Source organism: Antechinus flavipes, chromosome 3 (assembly GCF_016432865.1).
Source record: "Antechinus flavipes isolate AdamAnt ecotype Samford, QLD, Australia chromosome 3, AdamAnt_v2, whole genome shotgun sequence".
NCBI classification, from domain to species: Eukaryota; Metazoa; Chordata; class Mammalia; order Dasyuromorphia; family Dasyuridae; genus Antechinus; species Antechinus flavipes.
Window position 1 is genome coordinate 207,306,793 of NC_067400.1, and position 19,318 is coordinate 207,326,110.

General features: G+C 33.6%; 1 protein-coding gene across 1 annotated transcript in view; it reads right to left on the bottom strand.

The window, feature by feature from the left end:
* The window catches only part of EGFL6 (EGF like domain multiple 6), a 57,174-nt gene that overhangs the window by 20,444 nt on the left and 17,412 nt on the right, over positions 1-19,318 (bottom strand). The window contains exons 5-8 of the mRNA XM_051991129.1: positions 18,252-18,371; positions 16,102-16,236; positions 12,971-13,093; positions 1,887-2,213 (exon numbers count right to left, since the gene is read on the bottom strand). Of these exons, the coding sequence (XP_051847089.1) occupies positions 1,887-2,213; positions 12,971-13,093; positions 16,102-16,236; positions 18,252-18,371 (705 nt within the window). The remainder of the gene's footprint in view (positions 1-1,886; positions 2,214-12,970; positions 13,094-16,101; positions 16,237-18,251; positions 18,372-19,318) is intronic.

Below are 19,318 nucleotides of genomic sequence, written 5' to 3' on the forward strand. Positions count from 1 at the left end.
CACACTTACTAGTTGTGTGACTTTGGACAAGTGGCACTTAACCTTGTTTACCTTCATTTGGAAAATGAGCTGGAGAAGGAAATGGCAAAATACTCCAGTATCTTTCCCAAGAAAACTCCAAATGGGGTCATATAGAATCAGATACACTGAATCTGACTGATGACTGAATGATATTTTTTTCCCTGATCTATATCTCTGATTTCATTGGCATAAGCAGTTCCAGTTGAAAAAAACTCTTTCTACTAATACAGAGGTCAATCTGTCATCCTTTATGCTATCCTACCTGTCTTTACATATTTTTAGAAATTCTTTCCCAGTGATATTAATTTAAACAAAATGGCAGAGCAAATCTGGAGCACTTTTTAAAAATCAGGATCCCACCCAGAGTAGCACTATAAGGACAGGTAATATTCACATTACTGGAGTGAAACAGGTCACAAGAGGGGAAGATCATGACTTTCTTGGGCTTCAATGCCAAGTCTTTTCTGTATAAATAAAACCGTATTCAATTTTGGAAGAAAAATAATAGTAGTTCATATTTATCTAGCACCTTAAGGTTTATAAAAGGGCAGCTAAATGGCTTTGTGCATAGAATGTCTAATCTTTAGTCAAGGAAATTCATCTTACTGAGTTCAAATCCAACCTCAGACACTCACTAACTGTGTAAGTCACTTAATCTTATTTGTCTCAGTTTCCTCATTTGTAAAATGAGCTGGAGAAGAAAATGGCAGACTACTTCAAAATTTTTTTGGGCAAGCAAACTTCAAATGGTCTCACAAAGAGTGAAATGGAACTGAAATGACTGAACAACAACAGTAACTAAGGCACTTTCCTTAAAACATCCAGTAAGATAGGTGGGAAGAGGAATATATCTACATTTTATAAATGAGGAAAGTGAGCCTCTGAGGGGCTGGGACTTGCTCAAAGTATGATGACTAGTCATTGTAAGAGATGAAATTCAAATCTGTCTCTGAATTCCATATCCAGAATGCTCTTTACTATGACATGTTACTTGATACTTGACTTTTTATTTTACCAGGAAGATCGATGTGATTGGTCAATAAATCATTATCAAGCCTGTATACAAAGGCCAGCACAAGTCATCTGGATGCATAAAATGAGGAAATGGAAAGAAAGAGGTAAATGACTTACTCAAGATCACACAGCTAGTATGTATCTGAGGCCATTTTGAATTCAAATTTTCCTGATTCTGAGCCAGTACTCTATCCTCTGTGCCACTTAGCTGCCAAATAGGAAATAACCATAATTTAAACCCAGATTCTCTGACTCTGGCATCACTGCTGCCTCAGTTTTCTCATTAAAATTAGAAATAATATAATAGTAGTAACCCTACCTCATAAGATTATTGGAAGGACAAAGAGGGGTAAGGTGTGTTGAATACTTTAAAATGATATATACATATCTATCAGTATTTCTCTTTCCACTATTGCAAATGAGTGACACTAGGAACACTGATTAGTTAAGTGAATTGTCTATGGTCAAGCAACCAATAGGTGGGATTTGAACTCAAATCATCTTGACTTAGCAATTATGAGGTGGTATAATAGATAAACTGTTGACTTTTAAGTCAGAACATTATTATTTGTATTTATAAAAACAATAAGAAACAATTAGAGGACAGTAGTTATATATTTTCTTCTATTTTTTTATAGCAGCCTCTTTGTTTTCATAACTAACAAGAGATCAAAATCAATTTCAGAAAGAATCTTACTTTTTATGAACCTAAATTCTTGTTATATTGCAATTGTCATGATTGGTTCTTTCATTATTTGCATGTATTTTCTCATGTTTCTTAGTTCTTAGTTTCAAAGATCTAGTTAAAAAATAAAATAAACATAAAAAACAAAAATAAAAATGATACTCACAGAACACATCTCCTCTAAGGCTTTTCTCAGGATCAATTTGGTTCTTGAGGTCAATCTGACCTTCCTCTTCCTCCATTCCTTCTTCTCTCTTGGTATTTTCATGTTCTTTCAACTTTTCATCATAGGCTCTACCAGTCTGAATGCTATCTTCATAATGAAATGGCTGCAAGAGAACCTTGGTAGATGGAGTCACAGCAGGTTCTGGGATCACATTCTTTATTTCTTCATTCTTCTTAACACTGTTCTTATGAGCAAGCAACTTCTTGAGGGTATCTTTAATAGTTCCAGGTGCTCGGAAGATTTCCTTCACAGAATTTTCAGGAATAGCTAAAATAACCAGTGACATCAAGAATTTTTTATCAAATTTGATGACATTCATAATCATTCAGCACTTCTCATCAAAATTTCACATCATATATTTATGGCCTTCACCTCCAAAGTTTGTTTCTGAAAAGTTTTCATAAAAAGTACATTATAACGGGCAGCTAGATGGCACAATGGATAGAGAACCAGCCCTGAAGTCGGGAGGACCTGAGTTCAAACCTGTTCCCAGACACTTAACGTCCTAGCTGTGTGACCCTGGGCAAGTCACTTAACCCCAATTGCCTCGGAAAAAAAGTAAAAATAAAAAGTATATTATAAGCACTATTTTAAAATGCCTTGTTGGTATCTTCTGAACCAATCTGAATGCTATCTTCATATATTTCATTAAGAATTCTTATTCATATAATTCTTGTCAGATAAGACTACCTGCTGCTATTTAAATAAAGCCCACTAGAGTGGGAATTGGAAAAGACTCATGATTCTATATCTCTTTGAGCTAAGAATGATTTTTACATTTTAAAGTATTTTTACTATATTTAAAATTTACTATATTTAAAATATAAAAACAATTATTTGTTCACGGACCTTACTAAAACAGTGGTGGGAGGGGAGGTGGATTTGGTCTTTGGTCTATTTGCTGACCCCTTTACTGGAACATTCTGTTGAAATGATTCAATCTTTTTCCTCAAACTTTTACCTTCATTTGAAGGTAAACCTGTGCAAACCATAAAGAGAGAGAGAAAGAGAGAGAGAGAAGAAAAGAGAAGAGAAGAGAAGAGAAGAGAAGAGAAGAGAAGAGAAGAGAAGAGAAGAGAAGAAAGAGAAGAGAAGAGAAGAGAGAAGAAAGAGAAGAGAGAAGAGAAGAGAAGAGAAGAGAAGAGAAGAGAAGAGAAGAGAGAAGAGAAGAGAAGAGAAGAAGAGAAGAGAAGAGAAGAGAAGAGAAGAAAGAAAGAGAAGAGAAGAGAAGAAGAGAAGAGAAGAGAAGAGAAGAGAAGAAAGAAAGAGAAGAGAAGAGAAGAGAAGAGAAGAGGGAGAGGGAGAGAGAGAAAGCGAGAGAGAGAGAGAGAAGAGGGAGAGAGAAAGGGAGAGGGAGAGGAGAGAAGGAGAGGGAGAGGGAAAGGAAAAGAAAAGAAAAAACTGTGATTCACAGAAAGCTAAGAATGGTTTTTACACTTTAAGGTAGTTTTTAGTGTATTTAAAAATATAAAAACAAATCTTTGCTTATAGGGCTTACTTAAAACAGGAGTAAAGAGGAGTGCAGTTTGCTGACTCCTGCAATGGAGTATTCTGCTGAATTGGTTCAAGCTTTTTCTCAGAATTTTACCTTAAAATGCAAACTCCTGTGAAAACTTAAAAAAAAAATCCAGCTGTAGTTCATAGAAAGGTAAGATTTCTGTTTAAGTGTGTTTTTCATTTGATCAGAGGTTGGAAAACTGGTCAGTGCCCAGATCTAGTATTAAATCAATTTTACCAAGATTACGAAGTCCTTTACCAAGAAAGAATATCTTTGATGTGAAAATTTAACATGTCTTTTAAATCCACAAGATGGGTATATTTTCTCATATAAGTAGACTTTTTCTGCTATAAAGTAAGAAATGACCCGGCCTATTTTCCAGTAGGAAATTAAATTTCCCCTTGCTCTTTTGAGGAAAGGAGATAATTTAAAGATTTTCTGTACTTCCAAAATTTTATTTGGATATTCAAACTTTTTATGTGTATATACAAATTCCTGAAATATTTATATATACAGTATCCATCCATCCTCCATTCATTCATCCATACGCATATTATTATGTTGTTTCAATCATGTCCAATTCTTTGTGATCCCATTTGGGGTTTTCTTGGCAAAGATACTGGAATGGTTTTTCATTCTTTTTCCAGCTCATTTTATAGATGAGGAAAATGAAGTAAACCGGGTTAAGTGACTTGTTTAGGGTCACACAGCTAATAAATATCTCAATCTAGATTTGAACTTATGAAGATGAGTATTTCTGATTCCAATATACACATGCATATGTCAGTTACATGTGACTAATGGTATACATAAATATGTATGTATATGCATATATATATCACATAGAAGTGAGGGCCTTGTATATTATATATGTATACATATATACATATGTATAACACACATATATATGAAAGACATGATCCTTTTTTATTCTATAAATTTATATATTTTATACACACACACACACACACACACACGCACCCTAGGGTTTTTTTTTTTTTCGAAGTAATACTTTTATTATCTCTTTCTAGAACTGTAGTCACTCATTTACAGATAAATCACCATATTTATATTAAAAATAAAAATATTCAAAAAACATTTTGCAAATCCTTATTTTAGTATTAATAAATATGCTCCTTCTTTGTCCCTATGGGTTTGGCAGATACTGACATAGCATCTCCATCTGTTTCACACATACAAGTCTCTTCCCCATCTTTTTTCTTGACTTTCCCCCTTTTGATTTCTCTTTAATCATAATAATAAAACACATAAGAGTCTATCATTTATTGTGTTTATTGAGGGTTCTTTGTTCAGTGTTCTTAATTTTAATGTGCCTAGGAGGAATGTCATAGAAAATTATAATTAAAAATTGTATTTCTGCAGTCCTGTTTGAATTTGTGCATGTATGATTGTGTCAAGGACATTGAGAGAAAAAATAAAACATTCCACATTCTTGTATTCTTGAATTACAGCTTGATTTTTACTAAATTTGTTGTTATATCTTTGAGATCCACTGAATAAAATGCGCTTAAGGGTCATTATATTGTTCAGAGGCTGAAAAGTGTGCTAATTTTTTCTAAGAGGTGTTGGCTAATTAAATCTCTAGATAGATTAAAGACAGGAAAAAGAGAGTGGCTGGTTCACATTCCCTTGGGAGAAGGACATAGGCAAGGATTCAATTCTGCCCTGTGCAGCAGAGAGGAAGGAAGAGGCAGAATCCATATCCTTGCAGGACAATTTCAAACTCTACATTGACATTGACATTGGCACTTCCAAAAACAAATATAAGGAAGAAAATGAAGAACTACATTTCAAAATCCAATATGTTGCCTATTTAAAATAAGAGCCTAGTATATGTTTGAATAAAAACTTGAGAGTGGGAGGTAGAGTAAAGATTTGAAAAAACTTCCATATTAGAAATTAGTCGGAAGATTTAACTTATAGCTCCAGCATTGTCTTTAACTTCAGCTGTGTGATCTTAAGCACTGGTCTTCTGTTTCTTTTTCTAGACTAGAGAATATCCATCATCCCTTCCAACTCTAAAGCAATCAAGAAGACCTGAATTCAAATTCTGTGTTTAATAAAGAATGTCTCTGAACCTGTTTCCTCATCTATAAAATGAGGTGGCTGAATGGCCCCTAAGCTCTCTTTCTGCTCCAATTCTATGATCCTGTGATATAGAATATCTCTGGGGTCCCCTCCAGTTCTAAACCTGTAAGCTTAGTAAATGGATATATACATACATGTGCATGTATAGATGTATGTGTATATAGAAATATGTGCCTGCTTATAAACACATAATCACCACACCCGTGTGTGCATGTGTACACATATGAGCATATGCCATAAGAATAAACTACTGACAAAAATATTATTCAGGATTTTTTCAATCTTTTTCTTCACAAAGTTTTAGTCTTTCTTTCTCTCCTTTCTTCTCCCATCACGTGATTCAATTGACTACCATCAAAGTAGTAAAAAAGAAAGAAATGAATAAAATTTTGAGTCTGTTTGGATAAAAAAAAATCCCCATGAAATATAGATCATATCCTATTATATATAATGCTTTTCTTTTGAAATCACCCTTTCCAAAAACTAGCTAAGGTTTCCTTTTTAGTGAATTGTCCCAGTTATAATCACTGGGGCCATCTTATTCTTCAATGGCTCAAATTCAAATTTTATGAATCTGTGGTTATGAACCTAAAAACAAACAGTATCAGTAGGTCATGATTACAGATGCTACTTTTCTTGGTTTGAATAAAATGTCCAAGTGACTTTACCAGATATCTTGCTTATGAAGATTTGGCTGAAAGAAGCTGCTTATATGTATGATGGCAAACTGGGCCAATAAGAATCAGCATAAACAAATTTTGGGGTTCAGGAAGTTAGTTTCTGGAATTACCTCATGAGGTGAAATAAGGGGCCCAGCTCTGTCCTTCAAAGCATCAATTGTCTCCACCCTCTCTCTAGCACCCTCAGCCCCATAGCAATTCTTGCTTCTCTACAAGGAAAGAAATAACGATTCATCCACTTAATATCTTTCATTGGTGCACTCAGTTTTGGTACAGCAATCAATCAAAAAGTCTTTTCTTTATGGGGTAGTCAGTGGATAGGGAATATTCATAGAATACCTGTGCAGGTGGAAAAGCTGGGCCAACAATTTCACTTCCTTACACAGTATAGAAGATGATTTACCAAAGCCTTTCACATTTGGTTATGCTTTCAAAGACATTAACCAGGACTTAGTAACATATAAGGTTCTCTTTTTCCTGGTATACTATATTAGAAAGGATCCTCTGTATTCTGCTGATGTGGTTCAGTACCTCTTTTCTTAGAACAAATCAAAAAAAATTAACAGGAAAACCCAATTCCCTATGAATTTCCTTTATATAATCAGTAACATGAAACTCAAGGCATTTAATAAATAGGGAGTGGAGGGCTTCAGACCTAGTTTGGCAAATCTAGACATCTGCTTTTAGTTTAGGCTTTGAAGTCTTCCTGCTGAAATAGAATGGAAAAAACAAAACAAAACATCAAAACCTTTGGTGTCAGAGAGCTCGCTATTTGTCACATAGACAAGACTATGGGTGAAGTTGATCTTCAGAGAGGTTAAAGATAGGCATATGTATCAAAATAAAGTAGTAAACTAACTGATTATAGCTCCTTTCTTCCTTCCTGGCTGTATTTTTTTGTAATTATTGAATAATGTGATAATAATAGTAGTAATAATTGAGGTTGATAAGTGACTCAGTGGATTGAGAAAAACTGGCCTGGAATCAAGAAGACCTGAGGGCAAATTTCCTCTCAGACAGTTATTAGTTGTGTGTTGTTGTTGCTGTTCAGTTGTTTTTTAATCATGTCCAATCTCTGTGACTCCTTTTGGGATTCTCTTGGCAAAGGCACTAGAATGATTTGTCTTTTTCTTCTCCAGCTCATTTTACAGATGAGGAAACTAAGGCAAATAATGTTAAATTATTCACGCAGAGTAACACTGTTTGTGTCTATTCAAGAAGATCCTTAACTCCATTTCTTCTTAATTCTTCTTAACTCCATGCCCAGTGCTCTATCCACTATATCACCTACCTGCCTACTAGTTAAGTAATTCTGAGCAAATCATTTAAATTTTGTCTGCCTCAATTTCTGCAACTGGAAAATGGGAAGAATAATAGTACCAATCTTCCAAAATTGTTGTAAGGTTTAAATAAAATAAAATCTGTTGTCAAGTGCTTGGCACAATGCTAAATGAATGCTTATTCTTTTCCCCTCCTCTATTGAATAAGACTAAGTTTTATAAAGTGAAGAGTGCCAGAACCTTTAAGTTTTAAGGCCTGACCATCAGGACCAGTACTTTATATAAGGAGACTTGGCAGACATCTTTATAGTGGTGGAAAAGAAAGAGGAGGAGGAGGAGAAAATAGAGAAGGAGGATGAGGAGGAGGAAGAAAAAGAAGAGGAAAAGAAGAGGAGGATGAAGAGGAGGAGAAAATGGAGAAGGAAGATGAGGAGGAAAAAGAGGAGGAATAAGGAGGAAAAGGAGGAAAAAGAGGATGAAGAAGAGGAGGACAAGGAGGACAAAGAGGAGAAGAAAAAGGAGAAGATAGAGAAGGAGGATGAGGAAAAGGAGGAAGAGGAGAAGAATGAAGAGGAGGAGAAAGAAGCAAAGAAGAAGAAGAGAAGGAAGAGGAGGAGAAGGAGGAGAAAATGGAAAAGGAAGAAGAGAAGGAGGCAAGGAGGAAGAGGAGGAAAAATGAGGAAAAAGAGAATGAAAGGGAGGAAGAGGAAAAGAAGAATGAGAAGATGGAGGAAGATGAGGATGAAAAAAAGGAGAAAAAGGAGGAGGAACAGGAAGAGGAGGAGGAGGAGGAAGAGGTGATAGTAGTGGTGATGTTGCAGTGCAGAGAATGCTGGACCTGGAGTCAGGAAGACCTCAGTTCAAATCCGGCCTTTAGTCACCAACTAGTTACATGATTCTGGACAACTCACAACTCAGTTTCTCAACTATAAAATGGGGATAATAGCATGTATCTCCCAATGTTATTAAGAGGATCAAATGAGACAATATTTGTAAAGAGCATAGCACAGCCTCTGGTACACAGTAGGCAACATACAAATATACTAGTTACCATTATTCATGATAATAATAGCTATAATTATAATAACAATATAGTACTTTAAGATTTTCAAAGTATATATATATATATGTCCATTTAATCCTTACAGCAACTCTGGGACCATTTTTATACTCATTTTATAGATGAAGAAACTGAGGAAAAGTTTAAATAACTTGACTAGGGTTAAGTAAATGCTTGAGTTAAGATTCAGATCAGAAGTTGGCATAAATCCACAGGATAAATCCAGTTATCACCTGTTTTAAAATGAGCTACAAGCTAAGAATGTTTTTTATATATATTGGAAATGTATGTCTTATGTAAAATATTGTGTTTAAATATGATCTCATTTATTTATATGTAAATATTATATATATATATACATATTTATATTTTTTGTGAAAAATTCTATTTAAAGATTCTCAGTAAACAGGCCACATGAATACAAGCATTAGTGACTCAGGATGTATTTTGCCAACCCTCAACTTAAACTCAGGCCTTCCTGACTTTAGATGAGTCAATTACAAACACCATTTAATACCTCCTGTGGTAGAATTTGAAGGATGTCAAATGACCTTATTCTCAAAAAATATAGTCCCACTATTACATTTACTCTTTTGGGGGTAAAGCATTAACTATAGAGCTTTCACTGCATCCAAAGGACTACTTGTCCTTTATCTTGCCACTGGACCCCAAATATCTCTGGAGGAAAAATTGAGACTGGTGATTGCACAAAGTTATTGATCCCTCACTTAAATCAAATTCAATTACAAGTCATGGAATCACCTGCCTGATGTTATGGTTCTCTTTGAGAATAAAGGACATATAACAACAATTAACTATAGAAGATCACTCTTAAAATTCAAAGATCCTTTAGCATAGATTGTTTTAGCAGATTTTGTCTGGTCACCTAGAGAAGGACCAGCAAGCCTGAGATTTGCATTTACTATATGCCTAAGGAATATTTGCTAACTGAATGAATAATCAATGAATGCAAAGAGAGTAATATATAGGTGACCAAAAATATAGTTCTGTCTAGGACCTGTTGATTGATTGTAGTATTATTAGTTGATTTTATTATTAAAATTTCTTAGTAGAATACTTTATATATATCATATTTCAAAACTTATGTTGTAGCAAATGGAGAAAAATTAGTTTCTAAATGCCTTGCTATATGCAATAGGCTATCCTTGAAAAAAGTTGGACACTGAGAAAAATGATTTTTTTCTTTCTTATGTTAATAAAAAATTATTGAATTAGGATCAAGGTTTCCTCCCTTTTGTTTCCTCATTCAGAAATCAATCCTGGTAGATTTTATATATATACAGAAAGCTTTTGAAATACAGGACTGATAATGAGATGAAAACTGGTTGGGTGAAACCAGGAAAATTTTGATTCTAATCAAAAGGCAAAGAAATTCTAGTTTAGGTGAAGAATTCTAGTTTAGGCCCAGCCCATTGTGTTTTAGCAAGCAGGTCTAGGTGGAAATTGATTCTCCTTTTTGTTTATATTCCCCTGATGGGTGTTATGGGTATAGATGAGTCTCTTTCTCCAAAACTGAGTGATCAGAGTCATGTCCCTCAGACTCTCATTAAAATAAGCCCACCTCTCATTATAATATTCATTCTTTCATTGTTTATTGACCAATGAGAGCTGAATTCTACTATTAGGAACACCCACTATTTTAAAGACATGTAAGTGTTGAGTAGATTCCATGAAGAATCTTTTAAGGAGAGATGGTCAAAAGACTGTCCTTTTATTGATTATTTACTAGCATAACTAATAAAATGACAAATTAATCAGAAATTATGTTTCTTCAATTTTTCATATGTCACCACACAAACTTTCATAAAAATTATTTAAGAATAGGAAGGTTTTGGAGTAGTTAGGTGGCACAGCCCTGAAGGTAGGAGAACCTGGTTCAAATCTGGTTTCAGACACTTAACCCTTCCTACCTGTGTGACCCTAGGTAAGTCACTTGACCCCAATTCCCTCAGAAATAATAGGAAAATAGAAAGGTGTAGTGGGAAAAACACTGGGTTTGGAATTGAAGAACCTGAGCCTATAAATGGCTATTAAGTCTATTAGTGAGTCTCCCAAGATCACACAGGGAACATCTGAAGCAGGATTCAAACTTAGGCTTATTGTTATGTTTAGCTGTTTATGAGAAAACCAAGGAAATAATTCTTATGAAGAATAGCTAATAATTAAATATATGAAAGTGAGATGGAAAAGTTGAGTAACAAATATAAGGTTTTGGTGACTTGCCACATAACCAAAGAATTATTGATATTTCTTTCTTCTCGAAATATACATATTGTTTAAGAAAATCAACAAAATGAGTTTTCTTGAATCAGCCAAATGAAATGAATGTTAGTATTAGTAAACTGGAGATAGAGTAGAAAAAGGCACAGAACTAGACCTCAAGAAGTCTGATTCTAGTTTTAGCTTTGCTACTTAATAACCTTGGGTAAGTAAGTCACTTAACTTTTTTCAGGAGAGTCATAGTTTCCAAATTGGTAAAATGAGAAGATTGAATGAAAAGATCTTTAAGGTTTTTTTGGGGTCTGAACTTAGTAGTTCTGTGGTCCTAGCAAAACTTCAAACTACATGACATAAAATAAAGAATACAAACAGTAACCTAAGTTAAGAACCTGAGAATGATGTCTCTGTTTGGGTAACAATAAAGCAATTTACTTTGAAGGAGTCAAATTAAAAAAAAAGAAAGAGACTTGAGTTTTGTCTTTTTTTCCCTTCTGAACAATTCAATCAAACAAGTATTTATCAAGTTACTACTTGTTAAAAGCATTGTGCTGAACTCTTTGGTGAACAAAATATAAATAAAGCAATTTCTATTCTGGAAAACTTATATGCTATTTGAAAATCTCCAAAACTTGTGAAAGCACTTCCTGAATGCTTTTTATCAGTGCTTCTTTTTAATAAAAATATAGTTTTTGTAATTGCATTTTCAAAATTCCCAGTTCCAAAGGTCTCTGTCTTCATCAAGTGACTCAATGGATATTAAAATGTCTACACAGATAGTAGTGAGGACACTCAAATTTGGTGACATGGAATATCTATAAAAATAGCCATTCACCCAATTAATAAGTCAAACAATGGAAGGGTGGGGTAGAGGGTAGTGTGGTGTCATAGTAAGGATATTTCCCTGGGAGTTACAAATTCAGGCTCTGGTCTCAGTTCTGTTATCCATAGCTGAGGAATATCCAGAAGAAGCTAATCAAAAAGGTGAGGGCCTTGAGTCATGTCACATGAAGGAACTAAGCAAGTTTGGTTTGGAGGAAATAAGTCCCAGAGGACATATGACAGCTGTCTTCAAGCATCTGATGGGCTGTCATGTAAAGAAGTGATTAAGATTGTTCTTTTGGTGGTCTTCAAGAAGAGGCTGGATGATCACTTCCCAACTAAAATATCACCTTTTATACGAAGTTTTTCCCAATCCCTTTTAATTCTATTACCTTCTTTCAATTATTTTCTATTTATTCTCTTTATATATAATTTGTTGTTATTCAGTCATTTCAGTTGTGTCTGACTCTTCATGATACTATTTAGGGTTTTCTTGGCAAAGATACTGGAGTGATTTGCCATTTCCTTCTCCATCTCATTTTATAGATGAGGAAACTGAAGTAAAATTAGATTAAGGTTCAGTGTTCTATCCATTTGTGCTCCTAGCTGCCTTGTATAGAATTTGCTTTGTATTATTTGTTCGCCTGTTGATTTCCCTATTAGACTGATAGTATGCCCTCATTCAAGGCGAGGATTGTTTTTTACCTCTATATACTCAGCACTTAGCATAAGGCCTAGAAACAATAGGTGCTTAATAAATGTTTGTTTATTGACAGATTTATAGTAGAGATAATTTTGCGTGAAGGTTGGATGAGATGATTGCTAAGATGCCTATAAACTCTCAAATTCTGTGTTTCTATCATGACTGGAAATAAAATTTGGACAAGTATGTTTCCACATCTGTAAAATAAAGAGATTGAACTAAATTAATCGTTAGGTCACAGTGGATATAGGGTATCAGGCCTGGAGTCAAAAAGACTCATCTTTCTGAGTTCAAATCTAGCCTCAGACCACTTACCAGCTATGTGATTCTGGGTTAAGTCACTTAACCCTGCTTGCCTCCATTTCCTTACCTGTAAAACGAGCTAGAAAAAGAAATGGAAAACCACTCCATTATCTTCACCAAGAAAATCCCAAATGGGGTTATGAAGAGTTGGACATGATTGAATAATAACAGCAAATCTTTTAGTTTCTTTTGGACCCTGAAGCTTGCAAGTGATTAAATGGAGCACCAGAACATAAATTTAGAGTTGGAAGAAACCATATAGGCCAATTTATCCAATTTTCTCATTTTTATAAATATTGGAGGTTTTTTTTTCATTTCAGATTCTACTTACCAGAACAATGAAGTCCATTGCCCTTATATCCCTGTCTACATTTGCACTTAAAAGCACCTTGGGTATTAAGGCAGTCAGCATGAATATTGCATTTGTGGGTATTTGTAGAACATTCATTTATATCTACAAAAAAACAAAAACAAAACAAAAAACAAAACCAAGAACAAGAACAACATTTCAAGGAAAACTCATTGAAAACATAGTATGCTAACTCTACTCCCCTTTGCTTTCATGAGCTTCTAAGTAACTTTATGGCTCAGTAATACCGAAAGAATTAGCTTTTTGCATGAAACTAAAATCACTATGAATTATGAAGCAGAGTGCTATCTTTTGGGAGTTTCAAAGGCAAACTTAGGGTGTCTAAGGCTATTCCCTATTATGGGAAATTTCATTCTTTGATTTCTGAAGATATTATAAAACTGGAATTTATAATTCTCTTGACATTTTATGTTTGCTTTTAAAATCTAGTGGAGTATGTTAAGGAAATTTTATTTTTCCCCTTTCATTCTCCTGAACAAATATATGAAAATTTTGTTATTGAATAGAAAGGCTTAAAACTCACAAAAGATTATGCCATTGTTTAATACTATTAGGTAGAATGCATAAACACAAATTTATATTCATTTAGAAGATTCTAGGAAATAGAGAATTACCAAAATGTAGGGCCATACTGATTCTAACTTACCTAGAAGCTTTAAGTTGGGGATGATTTAGAAAGTCCCTTTCTACTACATACCAGGATCACTATTCTTAAACCTCATGTCATTTCATATTTTCATGTGTATTCAAACACAAACATATATACATATATACAGAATAATATTTTGTTTTTAATTTTAAAACCCTTGAGGTTTGACCACAAATAACACGAAGATATGAGTCTTCTTGATCAGTTTTTAATTCCTTTTTTTTTTTTTTTTTTTTTTTTGCTAAGGCAATTGGGGTTAAATGACTTGCCTAGATTCATATAGCTAGGAAGCATTAAGTGTTTGAGGGCAGATTTTAATTCAAGTCCTCCTGATTTCAGGGCTGGTACTCTATCCACTGGGCCACCTAGCTGCCCCTTTGATCAGTTTTTAAAGCAAAAAGTTAGTTTCCTTTTGAAAATATCCAATGAAAACCCCCATTTTATGAGACCTGTCTATATGACATCATTAAAATAACATTGTTCAAAATATTTAACATAGGATCACCAGATTTTAGTATTGGAAGGCATTTTAGGAGGTCATCTGATCTATACCCCTGATATTCAAACAGGCATTGGACTTCCTAAATTGAACTCTAGAATGTAAAATATTTATAATATTATAAATAAATATAATAAATTAATATATGATATTAAATACAAATATAAACACAAATATATAATATATGGAATATGTAATATAAACATATAAGATAACATAAATAAAATATTTAACATGTTTAGAATATTTAAGGAAAATTGTTGAGATTATGAAGGACTGTTCAAAATTCAGGGACCAACTGTTATGTTATTCCATGTATAGTAAAAGTTAAAGGAAGAGGAAAAGTATGGTTATATAGCACCAACCATGTGCCAGGTATTGTGTTAAGCACTTTATAAATACAATCTCAATTTTCCTCACAACAAACTTACAAGATAGGTGATGTTATCATAATTATTTTATAGTTGATGAAATTGATACAGGATAAATTTTTGCTAAGAAAAAAAAAGTAAATCGAGCTTTTTTGTGTATATGCTAAAGTAGATTTTAAGTATTTTTGCCAGCATTGGTCTCTGAATGTGTAGCTTGTGGGAATTTTCATCACCCATAGAATAGGGGTTCCAAAGCTTCTGGCTATCACGCATTCCTTTAGCAGTGGGGTGAAGTCTATGTTATCTTTCTTAGAATGATATTTTTAAATCTATAAAATACATAGGAATGCAAAGAAAACTCATTATATTGAAAAAGTTACTAAACTATTTTTCAAAAAAATTTTGTGGGTTGTAGTTTAAGAACTCCTAAACACACCTTTACTAAATGAATTGATTTATTATTTTTGCATGCATATCACCACTTAAGTTTTGCTTGTTATAAAACAGTTAAAAGAACCACAGCCAGCTTGTTAAACTGGATAACAGAATAAAGAACTTATACTCCTTGACGAGCTTTTAAGAGTAATGGAAGGTTCATTTGTCTCTGCTAAAATAATCCCATACCTGCTCACTGAGTAATTCATTTATTAGATCAATTTTTCATTATACAATTAATTATTCTCAGAGAAGTAAGCAAATGATTTAAATTCATACTGAGTTGATGACTAACATAAACTCCTTTGCCAAAAGCAGGTTTTGATAGTGGCGAGTGTTGAGCATGTAGATACTAGAAAAACAAGGCAAAAACACCAGAAGCCAGAGAAGTTGGAATATTCTTTGAGCCACTATTTTGTCCAAAGCAGGATTTGAAAAATTGTGATATTTGGCAAACTATTATGAAAAGGAGTCTGTTAAGTCTTAGGTTAGAAAAGCATTATTTTACTTCTTTCATCAAAATGGAACAAGTCTAGTTATTTCTGCTCTTTCCTTTTTTGTACTATACATAGTGATCCCAGAACCATTTCTTTTTGTTATAACAGGGCAAAGCATTAGATCACAGGTTTAGAGCTAAAAGGGATCTTTGAAGACTCCTAATCCAAAAACCTAATTTTGAAAATGAGGAAACAGACCCACAGAAATGAAATGTCTTATTCAATGTCACATAGATGTGTCACAAAGCTACAATTTAAACCCAATTCTTCTAGACTAAATCTAATATTATTTCCACTGTACCATTTCATGCCCTTGGGCCTCAATTTTCTCATCTGTCAATGAGGTTTGATTAAATGATGTCTAGGACCCTCTTCAGCTCAAAAGTTCGATGATCTTCAGAATTCTAACAGTACAGGTCTTCAAATAATGAAGTCTTTGTTTAATGTTCAAATGCATCATATCTATCTTTATAACCTGCAAATAAGCCATAGATCCCAGACACTTGTTAAATTTCATCTTTATCTGCTATTGAATGAGTTTTAACTTGGAGTATAAAACTCTGAAGTAGCTACAGAGAAACTGGTAGGAAAGAAAGACTCATGATTTGGTGGGGGAAAGGAACCATGCATTTAAATCTTACCTACACAGTCATATCTCCCACTGATGTATTTCAGTTCAAAACCAATGTGGCATTTGCAGTAGTAGCTCCCAAATGTGTTCACACATCTCCGATTATAGGGGCAGAGAACTTTATCAGACGAGCATTCATCAACATCTAGACCAAGAAAGCATTGTTTCCAGAAGGAGGAAAAAAACAAAAACAACAATACAAAACAACAACAAAAATGACTGATAGAGTTGACATAATCAGTTTCACTAGACCACAGTTTTCCACTCAAATAACTGAAACTTTCTGAACCTGGATTAATTCTCTAAAATCTCAAGACTATTGTTTGATCTAGTATGTAGAGAGAGTATCCACACCAATGTAATCCCAGTCCTGGAAATAATTATACTTCAAGGTATGCAACAAGAAAAGCTAAGCTGGCTATTTCTCTAAATGTTTCCTTACATGGTTCAAAGTATGCTATAGCAAGGAAGGATAATTAGAAACTTGTTTTTAAAATTAGAATTATGTTCTTTCATTATGGAGGAAGGAATGCATTAAGCATTTATTAAGTGCCTACTATATGCCAAGCATTGTAATAAATACTTTATAAATATCATTTCATTTGATCATTTGAAGGAAGGTTCTGTGTCTTGATTAGAGATGTGTACAAATAATAATGTTAATAAAATCCTGTATATTGTATAGTATAATCAAGTTTATAAATACTTTCACATATATTATATAATTTGCCCTTTATTGTGACCTTGTGAAACAGGTCAATAAGATATTCTTTCCATTTTACAGATGAGGAAGTTGAAATTTAATAATCCTGTACAATAAGAGTATAAAATATTTTGACATATATTATATAATTTAATTTTTGTTATTTTGATCTTGTGTAGTGGATTGATCAACTATTCTCCTTTTCATTTTGTATTGTTCAGTCATTGGTATTCAGACTCCAAATGGGGTCACAAAGAACTGGACATGATTGAAATGACTCAACAATAACAATTCATTTGCTCCACAAAAATCATTTTTTACAAGTCACTCAATTTCCTTGGACCTCACTTTCTTTTTCTTTAAAATTAGCTTAGACTAAATGGCTTTTGAGAGATTCTTTCTGGCTCTAGATCCATTTATAGCAAGCTTTATATATATATGTGTGTGTATATATACCCCAAATATTACATATATTTTGTATAAAAATAAGTGTTTATAAATATGATTTACATATAACTTTTTTGAAACATGAGATAATAGATCAAGAATTGGAAGGGACCTCAGAAATTATTTTGTCCAATTTCTTTATTTTACAGATGAGGAAATTGAAGACCAGGGAGATTGGATGACTTGTCTAAGGTTATGAAGGTAATAAGAAGCAGAGCTGAAATTCAAATTTAGATTCTCTAAGCACAAATCCAACACTGCACAATGCTACAATCTAAGATACTACCTTTTGCAAAAAATAAGGATTTACATTTGTAAGTATAATAGAATTTTGATCAGACAACAAACATATTTATTATCCTAAGATAGAGAGTATTAGGAGATAATTCACTGAAATATACCTTTTGAATTGAGTTTGATGCCTGAAGTTAAAAGGACATTGTGATGGCTTGCTAAAAATCAGATAGGCTGAAAATAGGGATTTGAACTGAGTTTCTCTGCTCCTCTACTTCAGTGTTCTTTCTGGTATACCATCCTGCCTCAAGAAAACCATCTTTTTTTTAAACTTCTGGGACTAAAAGGGGACTTCTTCCTTCCCTCCTCTCTTCTTCTTTCCCTAGTTTTTGTATATTTTTTCTCTAGGATATATTGTTTTACCTGGCCTTCCCAGACCTAGCCAAGGAAATTATTGGTGTTCATAATTCATATTTAATAAATAAATCAGTTTAATTCTAGTAATTTCTCAGTAATATCCAATACCTCATGACCCCATTTGCCAGGGGGAATAGTTTGCCATTTCCTTCTCCAGCTCATTTTAAAGGTAAAAAAAACTAAGGCAGATTAAGTGACTTGTCCAGGATCACACAGTATCTGAGGCCAGATGTGAACTCAGGAAAATGATGTTTTTTTACTTCAGATCTGGCATTCTATTCACTGTTCCACCATGTTGTCCAATCAGTTAACAGAAGTGGGGGAAAAGAAACCAAAAGAGAAAACTCATATTCATATACCTATACAGGCTCTTCCATTAGGTCCCAATTGTAGCCCGGCTGATGGACACAAACATCGTACCTCATCTTTCACATTTTCACAGCCATACTGACAGTTTGTCATGGCACATGTCCTGGAATCTAAAAGAAAATAAGGGTGAGCATTTAGTTTGAAGAGCTCTAAAGCTCTCTTCTCAAATTTGTGTAGATCATATTTTTCTAAATCTCTCCTTGATTACCATACAAATTTATTTAATTCAACTTGATAAATATTTATTAATCACTCAATAAACACATTAAACACAGTATTGGTGTACTGTGGTAGCTAGAGTGTAACCTATAACTCCACAAAAAAAAATGTGAGCTCCTTTATCTTATGAGAAATTTTATACGTGATCACAGGTCACCTCTGGCATTATGCCTCTTTTGTTTTACTTCTATAAATTATCTGACCCAGACTAAGGAGAATTTGGGAATTCATGATGTTGCTTTGTCCTGCTGTTATCCAGGACAACTGGTCTTATAAATAAACTCCCCCAATTAACTTAATTAACATGAATAAAATTTATTAATAACCAACCCAGCATAGGCCCCTCTTTCTTTGGTATTTCAGTATTATCTTGAAGGGTATGTCATCTTACAATTGTTATAATTAGGGCAGAACGATTCTGCTCCCTTAAAACTGGGCACTGTGCTAAGGACTGGGGATACAATAAGAGGCAAAAAACACTTCCTGTCCTTAAGGAGCTGTTTATCTAATGGATAGACAACAAACAAATATGTACATACAAACCATACATCAGATAAATAGGAAATAATTAGCAGAGTCTGTTGTCTTCAATATTAAAAAAAATGTACAATATTTTTGGCTATCAAGATTGAAATAATTTCCTCTGTTTTGGGAGGGACAATGGGTAGTTTTTCAGGAATATTGACAGACTCAGTTCTTAACAGAGAACTTTTGTTGTTTGTTTAATCTTGAAGAAAATAACATGGTTTCAATTTATCTTTGAAGCTTTACTACCTATAAGACCTTTGATAAGTTAACCTCTCTGGGCCTCAGTTTTCCCATCTGTAAAAGGAGAGAT